The sequence below is a fragment of the Aythya ferina genome, assembly GCF_964211825.1.
Source record: "Aythya ferina genome assembly, chromosome: 1".
In the NCBI taxonomy this organism is placed as follows: Eukaryota; Metazoa; Chordata; class Aves; order Anseriformes; family Anatidae; genus Aythya; species Aythya ferina.
In genome coordinates, this window is record NC_140296.1 from 200,524,993 (window position 1) to 200,544,139 (window position 19,147).

The 19,147-nt window shown below is 42.6% G+C and overlaps 1 protein-coding gene across 4 annotated transcripts in view; it reads right to left on the reverse strand.

The window, feature by feature from the left end:
* CAMK1D (calcium/calmodulin dependent protein kinase ID) overlaps positions 1 to 19,147 on the reverse strand; it is a 220,186-nt gene that overhangs the window by 21,426 nt on the left and 179,613 nt on the right. For all 4 annotated transcript variants that reach the window (XM_084517804.1, XM_084517803.1, XM_084517802.1 and 1 more), the window contains exons 6-7: positions 10,891 to 10,966; positions 1,361 to 1,473 (exon numbers count right to left, since the gene is read on the reverse strand). In XM_084517804.1, the coding sequence (XP_084373930.1) occupies positions 1,361 to 1,473; positions 10,891 to 10,966 (189 nt within the window). The remainder of the gene's footprint in view (positions 1 to 1,360; positions 1,474 to 10,890; positions 10,967 to 19,147) is intronic.

Sequence of the window (19,147 nt, forward strand, 5' to 3'; positions counted from 1 at the left end):
ACCTGTTGGAGATGTCAGTAAATTGAGAGGGAAAGGCAAGGAGAAGGTCAGAAACTGCAGCAAGAGGAGCATTTCATGGCTCATTCCAAGCAACCGCACACGTGGGCAGTGAAGTGGACATGTTGTGTATTTAAAAACCAGTTACTGAGGGAAAGGGACTCCCTTGGGCATGTGGTAGTGTGTTTTTAATTGACGCTAGGATGGAGGGAAGGGAGATCACAGCATGGCATGTATCCAGTAGTTTCATGAGAGAACAGCTGAAGGAGCAACAGCAAAGCCATATATAGCAGGAAAATCTTTGCGCTGCTGTAGGTGATGGACTTTCTCCCCCAAAATGCAAAGGAGTCTGCCAGCAGACCTTCATATTTGCTCAGAAAACTCTTACAAGCTTAAAAAAACCTCTCATCACATACATTTTAAAGCAATCTCTCCCAACTATATCTGGACTGCAGATGTAAGCAGCATGAAATGTTGTTCTATGAGGAGATAGCAGGATATCTCATAGGATCAGAGAATAACCCAAGTTGTAAGGGACCCACAAGGATCATCTTTAAAATAAAACACTTCTTTAATGTCTCACCTAAGTAATCGGTATTACTAAGGAATAAAATAATAATAATAAAAAAAGTATTTCCAGGATATTTTTGTATCATATTTTTTTCCTATTATTCATTTCTCCTCCTGCATGAAATGGCAGATGTTTCTCCAGGTTGGATAGAGCAAGGACACCAACCTTGTGCGACCTCCTGGAGGCCACAGCCCATCAGTGGCACCCATGGGATGCAATGCTGGCAAGCCTCTGCAGGTACAGGCAGGTGCTATGGGTTAAATGGCTTCTCTGCTGGGTGGGGAACTGGGGGAGCACATGGGCAGCTGCCTGGATCCAGCCACATGGACAGTACTCCCAGTTTCCAAATCTGCTTATTGTCCTTGTTTAGAAGCCATTAATTTTTTGCATTTGTCTTTGCTGTACACACTGCAGACTCACTTTGGACCTGCGGCACAGTTTTAGTAACAGAGCTGGACTACTTTCTCTATTCTTAGTGACACATAAAACACCTGCATTTTATTTGGATGTGATGGAGATATTGAACTGCTTTGTCTTTCTGGGACAGCCTTCTGCTATCTTCTTCTGTCCCAGCTACATTTTAGTGCTTTGTATGTGACTGGATGAAATGGTACTTAATTTGCTCTCCCACAAAAATAACTTCCTGTAACTATTTAGCTAAAAGAAATGCCCATTCCCAATAATTTTTAGTTAAAAGGAGCTCCACACACAATGGAAAGCACATATGGAGAACACCTACAAAAGGTATGGCTGCATGCATGCCTGGTTGTGGCAAATAAATGAGCTTCTTACCAGACTCAGAGATGTCATCCCAATATGGAGAATCGAATTCGTACTCTGCCTTGAGGATCTGCTCAAAGAGTTTGGAGTCATTTTCATCGTAGAAAGGGGGATAGCCACAGAGCCTAATGGAGAACAAGAGAAGAGGCAAGTGACACTTGGACCCATCTCTGCCAAGAAGGTGAGAAAGGGGGAGGGAGGAGAAACTCTTATTTAGGACTTGTCCCATTAAGTTTTCAATCAGGGCAGGGCTATCATGAGAAAATTTTGTTCAGAAACATGTAAAAACACTTCTGAAGATTAGCACTGTTCATGACAAAGAGGAATTCTGGATTGCAACCTGGTGCAGCTGATCCTACAGTGACCCACAGATACCCTGACTTCCCTCTGCATGTTTTTGGGTGCATAGAGGAGGAATTGTTTTAAAATACGGACATGATCCCTTCCATCCTCTCCCCTTCGTATGGTAAGAGGAGCTTTCATGGGGTACAAAACCAGCAGAGCCTTCCTGGGCTGGGTGCAGCTCTGCTGTTACACTGGGAGAATCTCTCCCTTTCTTTCACTTCTGCAAGCTATTTTTCTGTCTTCTTCAAACTGCCTAAGGATAACATCCTTGCCCAGGTCTTCAGTGTTTATAACCAGACAGCCAAGCCCCAGGACAAGCAGGACATTGAATGTTATGTGAACAGTTTGAACTAAAGCAGTGAGGAGGTGGGGGTTGGCCTGTTCTCCCACGTGCCTGGTGACAGGACGAGGGGGAATGGGCTTAAGTTGAGCCAGGGGAGTTTTAGGTTAGATGTTAGGAAGAACTTCTTCACTGAAAGGGTTGTGAGGCACTGGAACAGGCTGCCCAGGGAAGTGGTGGAGTCACCATCCCTGGAGGTCTTTAAAAGACGTTTAGATGTAGAGCTTAGGGAAATGGTTTAGTGGGGACTGTTAGCGTTAGGTCAGAGGTTGGACTCGATGACCTTGAGGTCTCTTCCAACCTAGAAAATTCTGTGATTCTGTGATTCTGTGAAGCACCCTCGCAGTGCTGCAGACAGCAGGACATCCACTCTGCCGAGGCACGGCTCCTCCAGCCCTGCAGATGCTGTGTACAGGAGCACTACCTCCAGCATTGCACAGAGCAAAAACAGCTTCAAAGCCTGTGTGTCAGAGACCCTTCTCATCCAGCAGATGCTGTGTGCAATAGTCTGTCCCTTTCTGAGCGGACATATCAGCAAAGCTATCCCTTCTTCAGGTTTTAATGTTACAAAGTGCCAGATTGACTTCTGAGGCTGGTTTTAGCCAACCCATCCTGCTCACAGTTACCCAGACCTTTTTTGTGTCTGAATAGACACGTCTTAATTTCTTCTTAATTTCTTCTCTTACCTCAAGCCTATGGTGTAAATCATTTTTTCCACATGCTTCCTTGATAATTAAATGATTTTTTTCCTACATTTTCTTAAACCCTAGACCAATCAATCTCAATAAAGTATTTAACTGGGCAGAGTCTGCTCTTATAAACAGACTGAAGATCTAGCTGAAACACCACACTGCAGCAACAACAGAGCAAGGGGGGAAAAAACTGTAAGAAATGAAATACTCAAGTTATTTATAACCCTATGCCAGTCGGCTGCCCTGGAGGTTATTTGAACCAACTCAACACTTGAGGGTGAAAGGAGCAGTGTTTTGTTAGCTCTGAAGAGTTAGTGTGCATGATAAATAATTTAAATGCAGAGTGAGATGTTGATCTGCGTCAGATCCATATTGACCTGGAAGAACTCTGCTGAAATTTGCAGCATCGTAATGAAACCCCTGCGCTTCAACCGAATAAGACATCTCTTTATCTTTCAAAGCAGATGAGTCAGTCCTCATTTGTGTCCCACTGGATGACTGCCATTATCAAAAGCAAGAAAGATAACCTCGTGCCAGGCAAGCATTTACATTTGGAGCAAGACTGCATATCTACTTGACGGGCACATGCCTGTGTATGGGGCTTGATGCAGCAATTCCTGTACGAGACCCATGGTGGAAATGGCACATAGGAAGGGCCATTAGAAATGGTGTTTTTAAATAAAACCCCCAAAAGCCACTCTCCATCTGGATAATACACACAAAAATAATAATAACCTGGTAACTGAATGCAGAAACTGGATCCAGCTCCACAGATGTCTTTGAAGAACATTTGTATATCATGATTTAATCTAACAAATCTCAGTGCTTAGCTCCCACAGTCTTGGGGACACAATCAGAATTTCACCTTCCTCTTCTTTTACACAACCCGCAAGATTTTGGGAGTGTTACTGATGGGTTGGAGAGGCTGGAGCCAGCTGCTGCAACCACTACGACAGCCGCTGGTGCAGAGGTGCCCAGGCTGGTGGAAAACTGCTCCTCCTCTGCCCCACTTTCCTGGGGGGCTCCGTACAAGAAGTCTGACAGCCCTTCATTAATTTCTTGCCTTCCTCAGCACTTTCCTTCAAGAAAACCAAAGTGTTCTGATAAAGCATTTTAAGGCGAGCAGACAGCACTGTGCCTGCTGAGGTGCTGTCAGGCTGCTCCGGAGAGAGAAATAACTCTCTTAAAATGTGCATCGTACTAATTACCTTGGCAGAGGTACAAGAGCACAAGTTAGGACAGCGATGATTTATATATGCTTGTGGCAGCAAAACATAGGAGCAAACTGCTGAGCAGCACAGAGCTGGGGGGCTGGAACCCTGCAAGCGGGGAGAGCTGAGACAAATTTGCCCCAGCAAGAGTCCCAGTCCTCCCAGAGCCTTTCATCCCTTTCCTACACATCCCAAGAGCTTCCCAAGCTCCTCGGTGTGCCTTGGGTATCGACACATCTGGGTATCCGAGCACCTTAGCAGTGGCAGGATGAGCCCTGTGATCACCCCTTGAGTTTTACCCCCAGGCTCCCAATTCTGCAGCTTCAGTGATGAGTGGGGAGGGCTTGAGAAGCGTTGGCCACTATCCCTGGTCATGGGCAGGGACATCCCTCCAAGCCAGCCTCCTGCCCCAAAGCAGGCTGAGAACAGGGCAAGGGCTGGTCCTGGCTCATCTGGGGACAACAGGGGGACAAATGACCCACAAAGGGGGTCTCAAAGATGTTCCTCTAGGAGGCAAACCACCGAGAACCTACAGTAGAAAGCATTAGAGGAAGAGACCAAGCTCCCTAGGACAGAGGATGTGGCACGTGAAAGGGAAACGTTCAAGCATCCTGGCACATAGAGGTGGTGGGAGCCAAAATATTGTTGTCCTTTACCTTAAAATCAGAGTTTGGGATGACACAGAGGTTTACTGTAACTTATAGCCAGCACTGGCTTTGCAGCAAGGGATGGAAAAGCCCCAGTAAATTAGCCCAACAAACAATTTATGGCTGGAGGAAATTTTACTGGACTTCCAAAGACTGGGCCACATTCCAAAGTCCATACTAAGTTTTTATTTAATTCATATAGAATCAAAATCCCACCGACTTCATTTCCATCTGCTGGGATGTTTCTGTGTGAAAAAAATGACCTCACTATCAGAGGTTCTGCTGCTTTTATTTAGATATGCAGAAATACAAAAATATCCTCTCTGTCTTCAATGTGAAAAAATCCTGCCTAGTCCTGGGGGAGCTTCAGGCAGCTATTAGTTGTCATCATTTTCTAGCAGTTTCACCAAATAAAAGCTTTTTAGAATTATTTAACAACCTTACAATATCAGCAACAGATCTTCCATCAACCTCCTATTCCCAGTCTTGCCTTAAAAGAGAATGGGATGCAGATAAAAAAAATAAACACAGGTGGATGAACAAATGAAAGATATTGCCAGAAGTCATTTCTAGAAGCCATCAGGAGAGCACAGTAATAATACCAGCAATGCCTTCTTTCTTGCAGAGAAAGCAAACACTTGCAAGCTCCCATTACACACTGGGGTGACGCTAAAGGCTAAATAACCCATTCTCATGGGCATTGTCCAGCTTGCAATGCAGGAGGCACAGAGGTTAGTTTTACAAATTTTTTTTTTTTTTTTTTTTTTTTTTTTTGGTTAGACTAGAGCAAAGAATTCAGTAAGTGCTCAAAGACCTGAGACGTATGGTGTGGGAAGTCATCCAAATTCTATTTATATGGTTAAACCCATGTAGTTCTTATTTTGGGAACGGCCTTCCATACTGGCTGATGTTAGTACCCTCATGAAATTGTGGACAAGGACATATTAGCGTGGGGAATAAAAAATAAATCAAGAAGCAAACAATGATGAGGAATAATTTGGGGTTGTTTTCCCAGTCTAACTCTGACTTCCTGAGCAACCCAATGTATCAATCTATGTGTGTTTTCCCTCTGCTAATTCTCCTTGCAGTACCAAACAAGTAAAGTTATCATTCACTATCCTGCTGAGGCTTGCGTGTGGTACTGAGAGGGCGAGATGTTTTCAGGACAAAGGTAGAAACTTTTACTGGAATACTTTGTACAGTCCATGGCTAATCCTCTTATACAAACATTTCATTAATGATTTCATGCACTTGTTTTTGAAAATCAGCAGCAAAAATAGTCTAGGAAAGAATATGACCCAAGAATTACCTCAGATACCCACTGTTTATAAAAAGAATAGAAAAACAAAACAAAACAAAACAAACAAACAAACAAAAAAACCCACAGAAATTCACTTGTCCTATCAATGAACAGAATCAGAAGAAAGTTCAAGGCAATATGCATTCAGCCTCACGCAGAAGAGATAGGATGCATTGAGCGTGAATGGCAAGGGGCTGAGGCAGAGCATCCTGTGGCCCCAGGCTCTTCTCCAGCTTTGGAACATTTATTTTATTTTTATTATTATTATTATTATTTTTAATCAGTTAACTTAATCTTCATTATATCAGGTATACATGGTATCAGTATTTTAGCTCTGCAGGCTTTTGCAACCTCTCATGTGACCCAGGCAGCTCCAAAACACAGCTGAAGGGAATCCAGTGAGGTCTCCTGCTCATATGTTTTATGTTTTGAAGCTGAACACATATCAAAACTATCTTGTGATAGGCAGAAAGCTGAGTTCAACAATGAGGCTGTTTCAGATTGAGAAATATTGCAACTGGAATAACAGGAAATTTCAAGCTGCTATAATTAGTTCTTGTGAATAATGACTTCTCATGCAAAACAGGTTTTGATAAAAGCTCTGCTGGTGCAGCCTCTGCAATCTGGATGTCGTTAACGAGAGGCATTAGAGACTGGCACTGAAACAAAGGTATTCTTTCCTAAGACATACTTCACCTTGCCTATTACAGAAACAAATATTTGTCAAGAGCTTCGCTGCCCAAGAAACAGTTTGTTCTTCCAGTGTCATAAACTGAAGGCTCTCATGTGAGACCGAGCATGTGTCTGGAGGCACTCAAGCCACTTACAGTAATAATAGCTCAAAACATCTTTAATATATGCCTGGCTTCTGTGTCAGATTCCCCTGAGTTTCCATCTTCTTAAATGATAACAGTCTGTTCAGAGTGGCTGTGAGGAGTCGTGGGAGAGGCGGGGAGGTGATGCAAGTTGATGGGCTCTGATTTCCCTATGCATAAATAGGTCTCCATCTGGTTTGCTGGTGTGGCACTTGCAAGACAACCAAGCCAGCTGTTAAACCTGTGCCCATCACTGTGGTATCAGACACCCAGGAAGGGCTGCTTCCTTCCAGAGTGGGAAGAACCCTTCTTCTTCTCTATCTTTACTGCTCCTCTCACATACAATTTTCTATAAGGACACATCTATTGCTTCTGGCTGTTCCTAGAAGTAAGGGGGAGATCCAGTTCAAGATTAGGACACATAATTGTGGGTTGGGTTTCTAACACCACAGTACAGTCATCAGAGATGGAGTCAGCCAAGACTGGAGAGTGACACAAATGAAAGTTAAAGCAAATGGAAATGTACTGAGAAGACAGGGGGTTGGGAATGGAGCAGGGGGGTGATTTGGTTGCCTAAACACAGGCATCTGGTGCTGTGCAACATGGTCGTGGGTACCCTGCTATTCTCCATCTGCTGCTCCAGAAGAAAGCTCCCTGCAGTGCGTTACATTTGCCAAATCCACGTGGCTGTCCTGGACACCCCAGCGTGGCTCTAAATGTGTATTTTAGGCAACTGAATGGCACATCCCAGTGAAGGGACTGCCTGCATCCACACGGGCTGGGTTGAGGTACCCATGTGAAGAGCCCAGTGGCACAGGATAAGGTCTGGGACACCCATGTCCCTGGAGCACATGGGACACCCAACCTGACAAGGTAGGTCACGGGTCTATGGGGGGCTGGATTATCCTACAGTGACAGCTTGAGACCAGGTGGGCCTCTGTGAGTGACTAAAACAGCACATAGCACCTATGTGAAGGGAGCTGACGTGGGTCCTGCAGTGCTGCTGGCTGTACCAGGGAGCTGAAAGATGTAGCTCGTGTGCAGAAATAATCCAGAAGGTGATTTGATCTCAGACCCAATCCCACCCAAGCAGACCGAGTTACAGTCTGGTGAACACATTACCACACTCCTGAGGAAACATATTATTGCCATTCATTTTTGCTGCACATAATACAAATCAGGTCTTTATTACATGAAGTGCAGAAACTCCCAAAAGGCATCCTTGTCCTGCAGAAAGAAATTCATAGGGACTCATTCTCACTAAACTGATTTAAGCCTTCAGGGCTGGGAATTCCCTGTAAAGCAAATAGTGAATTAATATTTGAGAAGTGCATACACCTTGCCTGACAAGACCAGCACATGCTGATTTGGAAAAGAGCAAGAAACTGCTGAGGTGAACCTCACAGAAAGAGCAGCCTCGCCAGGTTTATGGATGAGATTGAAACCTTTCCCCCCTGAAAGGTGTGTTCATGAACCAGGAGGTGGCAGGGATATTGTTTAGCTCTGTCTCACCTATTTTCCTCACACATAAAAGCAGCAAATGAAATCATATCAGGTCTGCCAGCAGAAAAGACCTTCGGTGCATGAATCATGGTTGAATGGGACTGAAAACCTGACAAAAAGCAGAACCAAGTTTATTTCCAGGAACCAGGATGCAATAGTTCATTCCTCCTGCAGGCTGCCAGGTGGAGACATATTTTCATGGTGAAAATTTGATATTAAACTGAACCTGGGGAGTGGTCAAGCCTGGAAGCAAGGCAACATACCGCTGTCTTCCACCTGCAGCCTCCTTTCTATCTCCCTCTGAAACTGGTACTCAGCAAAGTACTCTGAAAACAAAAGGAACGACCCTACCTGGCTGTCCTGCCATGGCTAGCAAGAGCCAAAACCAACAAGAAAATATCTAGGGCTCCCATGCTCATGTTTGCTTGTGCAAGATGGCAATCTTGCATCAGCACACCCCATCCTCATCTAAAAGAGCCTTAGGGAATATTGTGTGAAGCAGCCTCTAAGTTATCTTGGCATGTCTGCTCTCTTCCTTGCTGCTGTGGTATGTCCCACTGGGTTTTGACAAAAAGTCAGTGAACTGTTGATTTTTGCTTTGTTATGCAAAAGTTTTTTTGAATCCAGCTGTTGATGGTTTCTCCGAGGTAAATCCACCCCCCTTCAAAGTTTTGTACTCAAGAACTTTTCAAATATTCATGCAGAATGGCAAAGGCAGTCACAAGGCTGATGTGTGTGGGCAGGGCTTTGCTTTAAATATATAAACATACATGCAAATAAACAAATCCTGCCCCTATTTTAATATATAAAAGCTATTTTGGGTCATATATAGTTTATGTTCAAGGTTAAATGAAAATGTAAAGAATGAACTTTGCACAGAGTGGATAATGCAGCAATGAGGTGTGTCCTGGCAAAAATAGTTCTACTACACCATCGAAAAGTTATTCATGTTGACAAGCCATGAAATGTTTGCATAAGGAGAAAGGGAACAAAGCAGGAATGCTTTAATGCTGAGCCTCATTGGAGCTGCCTTTTTCCTGCAGTCTTGTATAACTCTGACAGTTGTGTAAAAAGGAAAAAATAAAAACATAGAAAGGAAAGCACTGCTAGTTCTGGCATGAAAAGGCGTTTGTTTCTGTAGCAGTCAACAGCTAGATGTGCTCTCCTGCGCACAAGGAATAGGATCCTTGTGCTGTGTGGTTCCCTGAGTCAGCCCATGGTGACAGCCTGACCTCGTCTTGAAGACCTGCACAAGGTAGGGATTGCTCCTGCTTCAAAATCAGCTGCACTGTGAAGATGCAACTACACAACTGCTGTTTGAATGGCGTACATGAGCTCAGGAACCTGACCCTGAGCACAGACCAGCCCATCAGGATGGTACCCTAAGTTAGAGCAGGCCTTCCTACAGGTTCATGGGGAAGAAGTTCTGCATTTCCCTCTCAATCCACAGTGATTTCATATACTCAGCTGGATTCAGATGATGGTTTCCTGAAATATTAGGGGTGCTCTTCTCTGGGTAGCACTAATGACCCCTGGTACCAGGATATCCCCACCACAACAGTAGCCAAGACACCTCTGCAGTCACTGAAACAGGAGGGGGCTCACCCACTCCTATGGCTCACACACTGAAGGTGCAGCCACATCCACAGCACCGGCTGTCCCATTTCATGGAGACAAGCCTGGATATAAGGAAAACCTCTTCCCCATGAGGACAGTCTAAGCAGGGAACAGGTTGCCCTTGTATAGTCCCTGAGGAGGACTTCAAGAACCAACTGGATAAAACCTTGGACAACTTGGTATGACCTGAAAGACAGGACTAGAATTTTCCCGGGAACCCTTTTAACCTAAATATCCTATGGTCCTATTAAATCTTTGTAAAGAAGAGTGGCAGATACTGAACGAAGACAGGCACTAAATCTCCTTAAATATATGGGTTCTGAGACTCATCCACCACTTTGGGAAATGCACAAAAGTCCTGGTCCTGTAGCTTTCTCAAGCAACCATACCCTACACTCTTGACTAGCAATTAGTCCTGTCAGAGGAGCAAACTCAGCTACAAATGCAGAGGCTTAACAGCTTCACGGAAAAGCGATGGAATTGACAGGGCAGGAATCAGCTCATCATCTCCTATGGGACTTGAAAGTTGAAGGTGTTGGATGTGTTAAAGAAAATGACCTCCATTTTCAGTATAAGTCTCAATATTTTGCATTATACTTTGATGGAAATAGTTTACAGTGGTATGTAAAAAGCTCTTGTCTTCTTGTCTGCCTGTGGCCCTCCCCAAGGAAGGAAGCCAACACAGTGACACCTCAAGAGAGGTGACGCTTCAGGACACATCCATGGGCATGGTGCTGTGCTCTGTGGACATGCCAAACTTGTTTCTAATCAAAGATAACCTGAGCAGAAAAGGGAACAACTTCATTGACATCACAACCTGAAGAAGCCCATACTATTATACAACATGTAATTTAGGCAGTAGTAGGGATTTTTGCCATTTTGAAGGGTTCTTGTTCGTTTCCTACAGCTTCTGCCCAAATTTACGTAACTGGGACATATCCAAGGTTCACGTTATACTGGCTTGCAACTGTCAGAGATTAACTTTCTTTGAGCAAGCTAAGTGGGAAAATATATAATGGGAGAGCATGTTTTAGGTCCCAAAGCCACCTGTGAAAACCCAATGGATACTCACAGGATGTATGCGATGACCCCAATGGACCAGCAGTCCACAGCTTTGCTGTAGGGTTTCTGGGCCAACACTTCAGGAGCTGAAAACAGAAGGCAAACAAGCACACATTACAAGACCAAACATTTGAAAGTTGCCAAGAAGTAGGACTTGATAGTGCTCCCTGAATCCTGAGGCTCCCAAAGGCTTTTTGTTGCCTTCCACATTTAGCCCTCATATTTGCAAAAATCATGGTGTTTTCAAACCTCAAGGAGAAGTATTCCTGAAAATGAGAAAATTCCCTATTTTCTGACTCCAGGTAAAGAAAGGAAAAGCAGGCACATAAAAATACACAGCAGTCTGAGGGCAGTAGGGCCATCAGCTGCCTGCCAGAGGAACTTTAGGAGAGTTGGAGAAAAATGGAGCTGAGAAAAATGGAGCAGTGCTGAGATGCACATTCACCCTGACAGCCTCACAACTCCAGCACTTTGTGCTGCCAAACGAGGGACTTCAAGAGGCAATTTAGGAAGCACACTGTGTCGGGGAGATGATGTCTAGGCTTGCAGGAGAAGGAGAGACATCACCATGCTACCACCTGATGATCAACGAAGCCTCCTGGGTGTCAGAGTCAGAGGGAATCATTTGTCCTCCTGCCTCTGGAAGTAAGAAATGAAAAGCAGCAGGTGTTGGAGACATGCACAAAGAACTAAGCCTTCTCTGCCTCTACATAGCTTTCTGCCACCATAGCTTGAAATTTGCTAGAAGTGAGAGTATGGCCATTTATTGAAACTCTTTGTGAGTCTGCTTTCCTTTCTTCAACCAGTGAGAGTTGAAAGTGCTTTTTATTTTTATTTGGGAGCCTGGAGCATTATGCTTTCCCTGTTGGAACCTTTTAGTTGCAAATGCTTAAACCTAAAATTTAAAAACCCATGACTCTAATCTTTTTCATGTAAAGAAGCTTTAGCATTTTCAAAGCAAAATGTCCACAATAATGCAACAAATCACTGCTTGTGGCATTCCTAAAGCAGACTCACCACATGGGCTCTTCAAAACACAGTATTTCTTGAGATCTCTGGAGTTCAAATGCTCCACAAAAAAAAAATAGTGGAGGGTAAGTCCCATCAAAAGTATTTCTGTAGTGTTATGCCTTACTATGCTAGTATTCTTAACAACCACAAATCAGTTACTTGAAGCACAGTGAAAAAACGTGTGAAGCATATATATGTATTACAACTCGAGCATCACATTCATTTGTTATATATGCCTTGGGGTACTGGTAAGGACTCTTCAAAGAGTTATCTTCCTATGCTAGACAAGCCAACAAAACTAAGGTCAAAAGTGCCAGCAAGGAATGGAACAGAAAGTAGTAATGAGAAACTGAAAAGGCTTTCTGGTGCTTGGGCATAAGAGCTTAAAGAAGGGACTGAAGGGAAGACAGGGCAGATGAGCGAGGGCATCTGGGTTGTATTTCCACAAGGAGCAGAATGATGGAAAGGGTTGAGTCACAATGGGGAGATATTATATAAAAAGCAGAAAATTCAAGGGAATGTGGGTAAAGATATAGCTGGCAGACAGATTGAGAAGGCTTTGGAAGTGTGGGGATTGCCCTAGCCTGCAGCACAGGGTAAATGTAACCTCAGTCTTCAAGTCATCCAGCAAACTGGGATCGTTGCATGCATAAGAAATTTAAATGATATTTCTGTTATATATTGTTAATCTTATTACAGTATTGCAAAGTGGGAATGCCCCAACACCTATCCACTGCATGGTAAAGGAGGTTTCTTTCCACTGCACTCAGGTTCCTGACCTGGCACTGGGTGCTTGGCAAAAACCTGCACCCCAGTTCCTAAGAAGTCCCTGACTCCCTCCAGGACTTTGGAACACTGCTGTAGTTTATCAAGACAAAGATAAAAATGTTCTTACTACAACAGTGAATGGAGCTGTGTGAATATAAAAGACATCTTCTGTTGCCACCCAAATGTAGTTCTATTCCCAATGGCTGGGTGAGGGTTTGTCTGTCAGGTTGGTGCTAGTCAATCCAGTGGGAGTGAATTTGAAGAACTGGGGAAAAAAGAATGAAGCACTGGAGAGCCATCCTATTTGGCTTGTTATTGCCTCCCAGGTGACTTGGCAAGCTGTTAGCATGTCAAATTTATATTTCTCTTGTTGCTCATTTAACAGTTGTTCCTCAAAGTCGATTAGGACAACCTTCCCAGACAATCTTTGCATCCCTTAACTTCACTTTCTTTCCTGATTCACCAAAATTCAAGTCTTCTAAAAAGACTTTTTTTCTTCCCAAAATTTGCATCAAATTGGGCTTGTAAGACTCGGCTCCTTTTTCTGTCCCATCCCTTGTGACTGCATTTTGTGACAAAACATGCTGAAGAAGTGAGTTCATTTTCCCCTGTGTTTAGGTGTTTATATGTCTTCCAACTCTCCTATTCTTCCAAATTTCCAAAATTTCATTCACATATCTCTTCTACCTTTGACTGTCTGTTCCTGTTTGCACCATTTTCAAGATTGGTAAACATTATACATTCCATATCCCCCAAAGAAAATATTATGCAAATGGCTCTTGAACACCACAGATCCAAGTGAGCTCCTGACATTATACAGATATGCCACATTAACATAACAGAAAACAAATCTGAGATGAGAGGATGTGAACTATATAAAGATTCTCTCTCTCTTAAACATCAAAGCTGTGTTGAAGCATTTCTGTCTGTCTTACAGGAGTGAAGTGCGCCGATAACAGGCAATTGTTGCTGTGGATGGTGGCAGGTAAGGACACCACAGGATGAAGCCCAAGGCAAATGTAAGGCTATTACCTCACCTTTGGTAAACTTTAATGAAAAAAGTCAGAAGCTTTAAATAACTATTTTGAGGCCAAATGGCTGTTTTTGTTTTTTATTCCAAAGAGCAAATATATGACAGAAGCAGAACATAGCCAAGCATCATCTGTGTCTGAGATGTAGAAAAGATGGAAATATTTAATGAGCTGAAAAACAAGTCAGAGAAGCCCTTAGAAATGAAAGTAGATCAGTGCCTGCAAAAGCAGGAAATGCAATGAAAAAAATCCAAGAGCTGACAGTGTTAGAGGATCAACACAGATGACTGAGGAGGCAAAACAGCAGTAAGGAGAATGGAAAAGTCAAAACTCCCATTTCTGGTGCCAGGAAAACACCAGCTGAGCAGAAAGAAGACCTTCATTCTTTTGGAGCAGCCAAAGCAATCGGAAGGACAGGAAAACCAATCCTGAGTGAGTTATACCTTTCTTTGGATAATGAGGGCACTCCACTTCAAGGCCAGATGATCTGCTGATTTACAGCTAGGGGTGGGTTTTGTGCTTTTTTCCTTTTTTTTTTTTTTTTTTTTTTTTTTTTTTCTTTCTTTCTTTTTTATTAAGAGAAAAATTTGAAGGCTTATTTAAAATTGAGGTTTTAAGAAAGGGTTCAGAATAAAGAAGTTTGGAAACCTTTCAGAGAACTGCGCCACTACCCCCAGTGGGCACAGCTATGCTGATAAGCTCCCTAAAAATGCAGCTGCTAGATGCCAAAACCAGCAAGCCATGCTCTTGCAAAGAGCTCAACTGATGGGGATTGCTCTGATACTTTAAGCCTGTTGAACTAATTGTACAAGTGAGTCATGAGGGTGCCTGCTCTTCATACCAGCCTCATACTTAAAAGCAGTTGTCCTTCACTCCCATGATGGTGCTACTCCCCGTAGATTTTGCTGTCTCACGAGAACTCAATCTAATGCTATTTTTTTCTGTGGTTTATATGGCTTCCCACAAGCTGCATGCCAGAAGGAATGATGCATGTCAACAAAGGGTGCTGGTTTTGAAGATTCCCCATAGGACTGACAAATCAGAATGCTGCCATAAATGTAGGATGAATAAAAAATAAAAATATTTAAATCTAGTTAAAATAATCAGGGACTTGCTTACATTGGGCAGGGACGCAGCTCAATTTGCCCTACAAAGGGGCCTTGTACAAGCCAAGGCTGGGAGTTCAGCTGGTAACTATTTAGTGCCAGTTTCCATCACGTAAGCAAGTCTCACAAGGAAAGGCGGGTACAAGACGGCCATGAAATCCAAGAAAGAGGATGATTAACAGGCAGGGTTTGCAAGGGGCACCATACAGAGCTGGTGTAAGCCCTGTAGTGTAAGATTCTTGAGGGTACCACCTTGAGAAGTTGGACAGAGAGGAACCCCACACCACTGAGCAGACAGCTGGTTGCACCAAGGCCTACTCTCTCGCCTTGAGCCAAAGATGGTGCAAGAGCAGCACAAACTCCACTGCTTCCATGCACAACATCTTCTTCACAGTGCAAACAGGCTAAAAGGCATACAAAGCAGCTTTACCACAAGACCAGAGCCCCTCTTCCACTGACTCCTGAGATGAAAAGCACTTCTTTCCCTCTCTCACGCAGTCCTACAGAGTTCAGCTTGTTCTGGTTGACCAATACTTTGCAGTTTGGTGCTGTGTATTAATGACAGTGGGGTTTTGGTGTAGCCCTGCTGGTTTCGTTTGCTCCAGTTGTCCCTTTTCGATGTTACTGAGTCAGATTGAAGGGAACCATCATGGGACATAACGCAGCTACAGCCACACACCAGCACAGTCCATTTCAGGGAGCTGAGCAACTCCACTGTCACCAGCCTGTGCCTTGATGAGAGCAGTTCCCATGCTTTATTTTTACTTTATTACTCATGTTACTGCCTAAACAATTCCTGGGGTTGCTTTTTGCTAATAAGTATATTCCAAAGGCTTATTGAATATTTTCAAACCTTTTATTCAAAGGATACTGAGTAAGTCAAAAGTAAACATGGAAATCTGTTGTTTACTTAAGTGCTTCAGTCGTGCACAGGGCTAAGAGAAATGGCTTTGATAAGATCTGGAACTTCTACTGGATTTCTGTCAGAGATAAAAGGTGTGAGATGACCTTTCCTAAAGGCACTACCGAGAATAAAAACAGCAAGTGAGGTGGGGTGTACAGAGATCAATCACAAATTTGGGGTCCGTCCCAATCCTTATAACAGTGAAATATAAATAAATTTTACTTAAAGTTGCTTTGGACCCCTGAGCAAAAATTTTAAATCTCAGCAGGATTAAGATATTAGCCAGCCACAAACACAGTTAATAATTCAGTGTCTCTGCAAATGGAGATGAGAATGCTGAGACAGAGTTTCTAACATATTTTCCAAACTTTCCAGTGTTCCTAAGTACCTTGTGAGTCTAAGTTCCATCTGCAAAAGTAACTAAAGCTTTTCAGAGACCAGCTCTCACAGAAAGCAAGTCAGTGAGACCTACTTCCCAAATAACCAAAATCCCTTTAGAGAAATTTGCTGAGTGACTGGAGAGTCACTCAGTGAGCGCCCAACTTGACATACCTCAAGGACAACTCATTTTCACACAGGTTTTGAAAACTTCCTCCATCAAAGTCAATCTCTTTTAAATGGTCTCAAGCCAAGCAGCCCAAATCTGTGATGTTTAAAATGGCATATCACTAATGGCTTATACAGGTCTTGCCCATAATCACACAGATCACTCAGGGGCTTTGGAAAACACCACTTCTACTCCATTCTAGAAGAGGTGAGAAGCATGCAAGCCAATCCACACATAATTTGCAATAAGATGCATCACAGAAGCTACCTTATTTTACCTAGTTTAGGTTGTTATCTAAAAGTTGGGTGTCTAGTCCCAGCTCATCACCTGGACTCCCCCCATAAGAAATGGAAGGACATAAGAGTGTTAAGCAGGTAAGAAAATGGAAGACCTTCTTATTAGAAAAGGTTGTATTATCAGACCAAAAGTAAACATTTAGATTTATATCTTAATAAAAATGATAAACATGCTCCAACCATGTCTAATTGGGTTAAATTATTGTATTTTCAGGATAGGACAATAATCTTCAACAAGTCTCCTAAAAGAATAAAGTCTCTGAACTCTTGACAGTAATTTAATCTGTAAGGCAGAGCCTTAAAAGCCAGGCCAATGTGCTCATGCATTACTGGTTATGCACATTTTAGACATCCTCCAATTCAATAAGATACAATTCAATTTTCAGAAGGAAAACTGATATTTCATAAGAAGCTTAATTATAATTACACCCTTCCTTATTTGGTGAATTTCTGAACCACATAGACAGGAATTTAGTGTCTCAGATACCACCATTCTTTAGAGCTAAAACTAAGAAAAGCTGAGTTAAAAATTGAAATGCAGGGAGTTGAAAGTATATCTTATTCAGGAAGATTAGACAGAAATGGCAGCGGGCCTTGCATGCTTGCAAATGTGAAGGGCAGCAGACCTGAGTTAGAATCAAGTCTGCTACAAAGTCAGAAGCTTGAGCAGCATTTTGCACAGCAGGATCTGACGGGATCCATTTCAGGAGGAGAAGTATAAAGAGTAGTAGATGTTAATGACTTCTTAACTGAGTCCTGGTGCCTTTGGCATGTGATATATGCCTATCTTTTTTTTCCCCATCAGGATTTTAAAAGCAAATTAAACTGACCAAAATAAGTAATTTCTCACTAAATCTTAGAAAATGGAATGTCCTACATATCTTTAAAGAAAAATGTTAGGAATTATGTTGTAAGCTGTGGATCCTTGAGTGTTACTTCAAAGCTAGGTGGAATATCTTGGAAAAAACAAACAAACAAACAAACAAAAAAAACCACACCCTCAACAAAACGAGTTGGTAGAAAGGTGTGGGGTTTGACTGTATTTTTGTTGTGCCATTAGGGGGAAAGTCTGTTGCATTTATTTGAGGTCATTAAGCAAGTGCAGCAAATTGGAGTGAGGCTGGAAGGCATGAATGCTTTCAGTTGCAGACAAATTGCAGACTGTATGCAGAAGATGTGTAATCAGGTGTAACAGTAACAGAGGCCCATTTGTGGGCATCATAGTAGTGACTGACAAAAATTTTCGGTGCTTGGAAAATGTTGTCTGGGCAACTAATTACTTTAAAAAAAAAAAAAAGCAGCAGTAAGAGGAGCTGTCTCCTGTGGAAAAAGGAAAAGGAATAGAACAAATATTTTAAGAGGTTTTCTTTGTGAGAGGAGAAAAACTCCTGTCAGCACTTCTGAAATAAGTGGCCATGACCTCTTGCACTGTGATGAGTGAATTCTGTGCTCAGTAAGGTAATGCGGGACCTGGAGGCACTTGTGTACATATCAGCATCCAGATCATGAGTAATGAAAGCTCTCAAACATCTCTCCAAGTGCTACAATTCATGTCACGTGCTCTGAGAGTTTCCTTTCCAAAGCAGCAAGTTTTCTTATATAAATGGATATACTGAGAAGCCATATGAGATCACACAGTGCCAGAGCAGAATCACACTCCCTCATTTTCATCAGTGCTTCAACAAATATCGTCTTAACTTCCATGAGTCTCGCAGACTTATTTTAGTCAGTGCCCATTTCAGAGCAAAATAAAACATGTTAATTAAAGAGAAAAGAGCTGACAGTAAAAATGATGAAAATTGCTGTCTAAGCTCTGTTCCTGCTAGGCCTTTGTAAGAAGATTTCCAGTCCAATGTCATTACACAAGACAGTTATGTACAGAGTGCATCCTGACTCATATATCTTAAAATAAAAAAACTTTGGCCTGATGGCTTCACAATGGGAAACATTTTTTCTGACGTTATCAGGACAAAGTGTGCCTGTGCAGCATAAAGATAATTGCTGGAAAAAAGATGTTCCTGGGACAAATCTGGATCTCCGTGTCATAACCACATAATCTGTTTGGGTTCTCATACAAGGATATCATTGGAGGTATGAAAATGGATGTGAGGTGGTAGCTGCAAAGCAAAAGGAGACTCTCTCTGATGCTTAGAAAACATAAGGTCTTTCCTACTGGAAAGAAAAAAATAAATAAAAAAATCCTTTGGGAAGGAATTGTTTTACTTTCATGTATTTAACCGTGGATAAATCCCAGAGATTAATGTCCCTGTCCCTTCCCATGGCAGGGGGGTTGGAGTTAGATGATCTTTAAGTCCCTTCCAACCCAAACTATTCTGTGATTCTAAGATTAATTTTACCCCCTCACTGGCTGTCTAGGTATTGTAAGAAACACTGGCTTGCTGGATGTCCAGTGCATGAAGTGAACCTTTCAGTGTTTCCTCAAACAGACCCTGTCATCACCTGCCACATATTTTTCATATTCAGTTGCATATTAGGATGCTGGTAAGTGTGCTCCTAATCAGTAGCCTGGTACAATCACTTCTGAATGGACAAAATATTGAACTATATATGTGATTGGAAATAAATTGATACCACCAAGAAAGG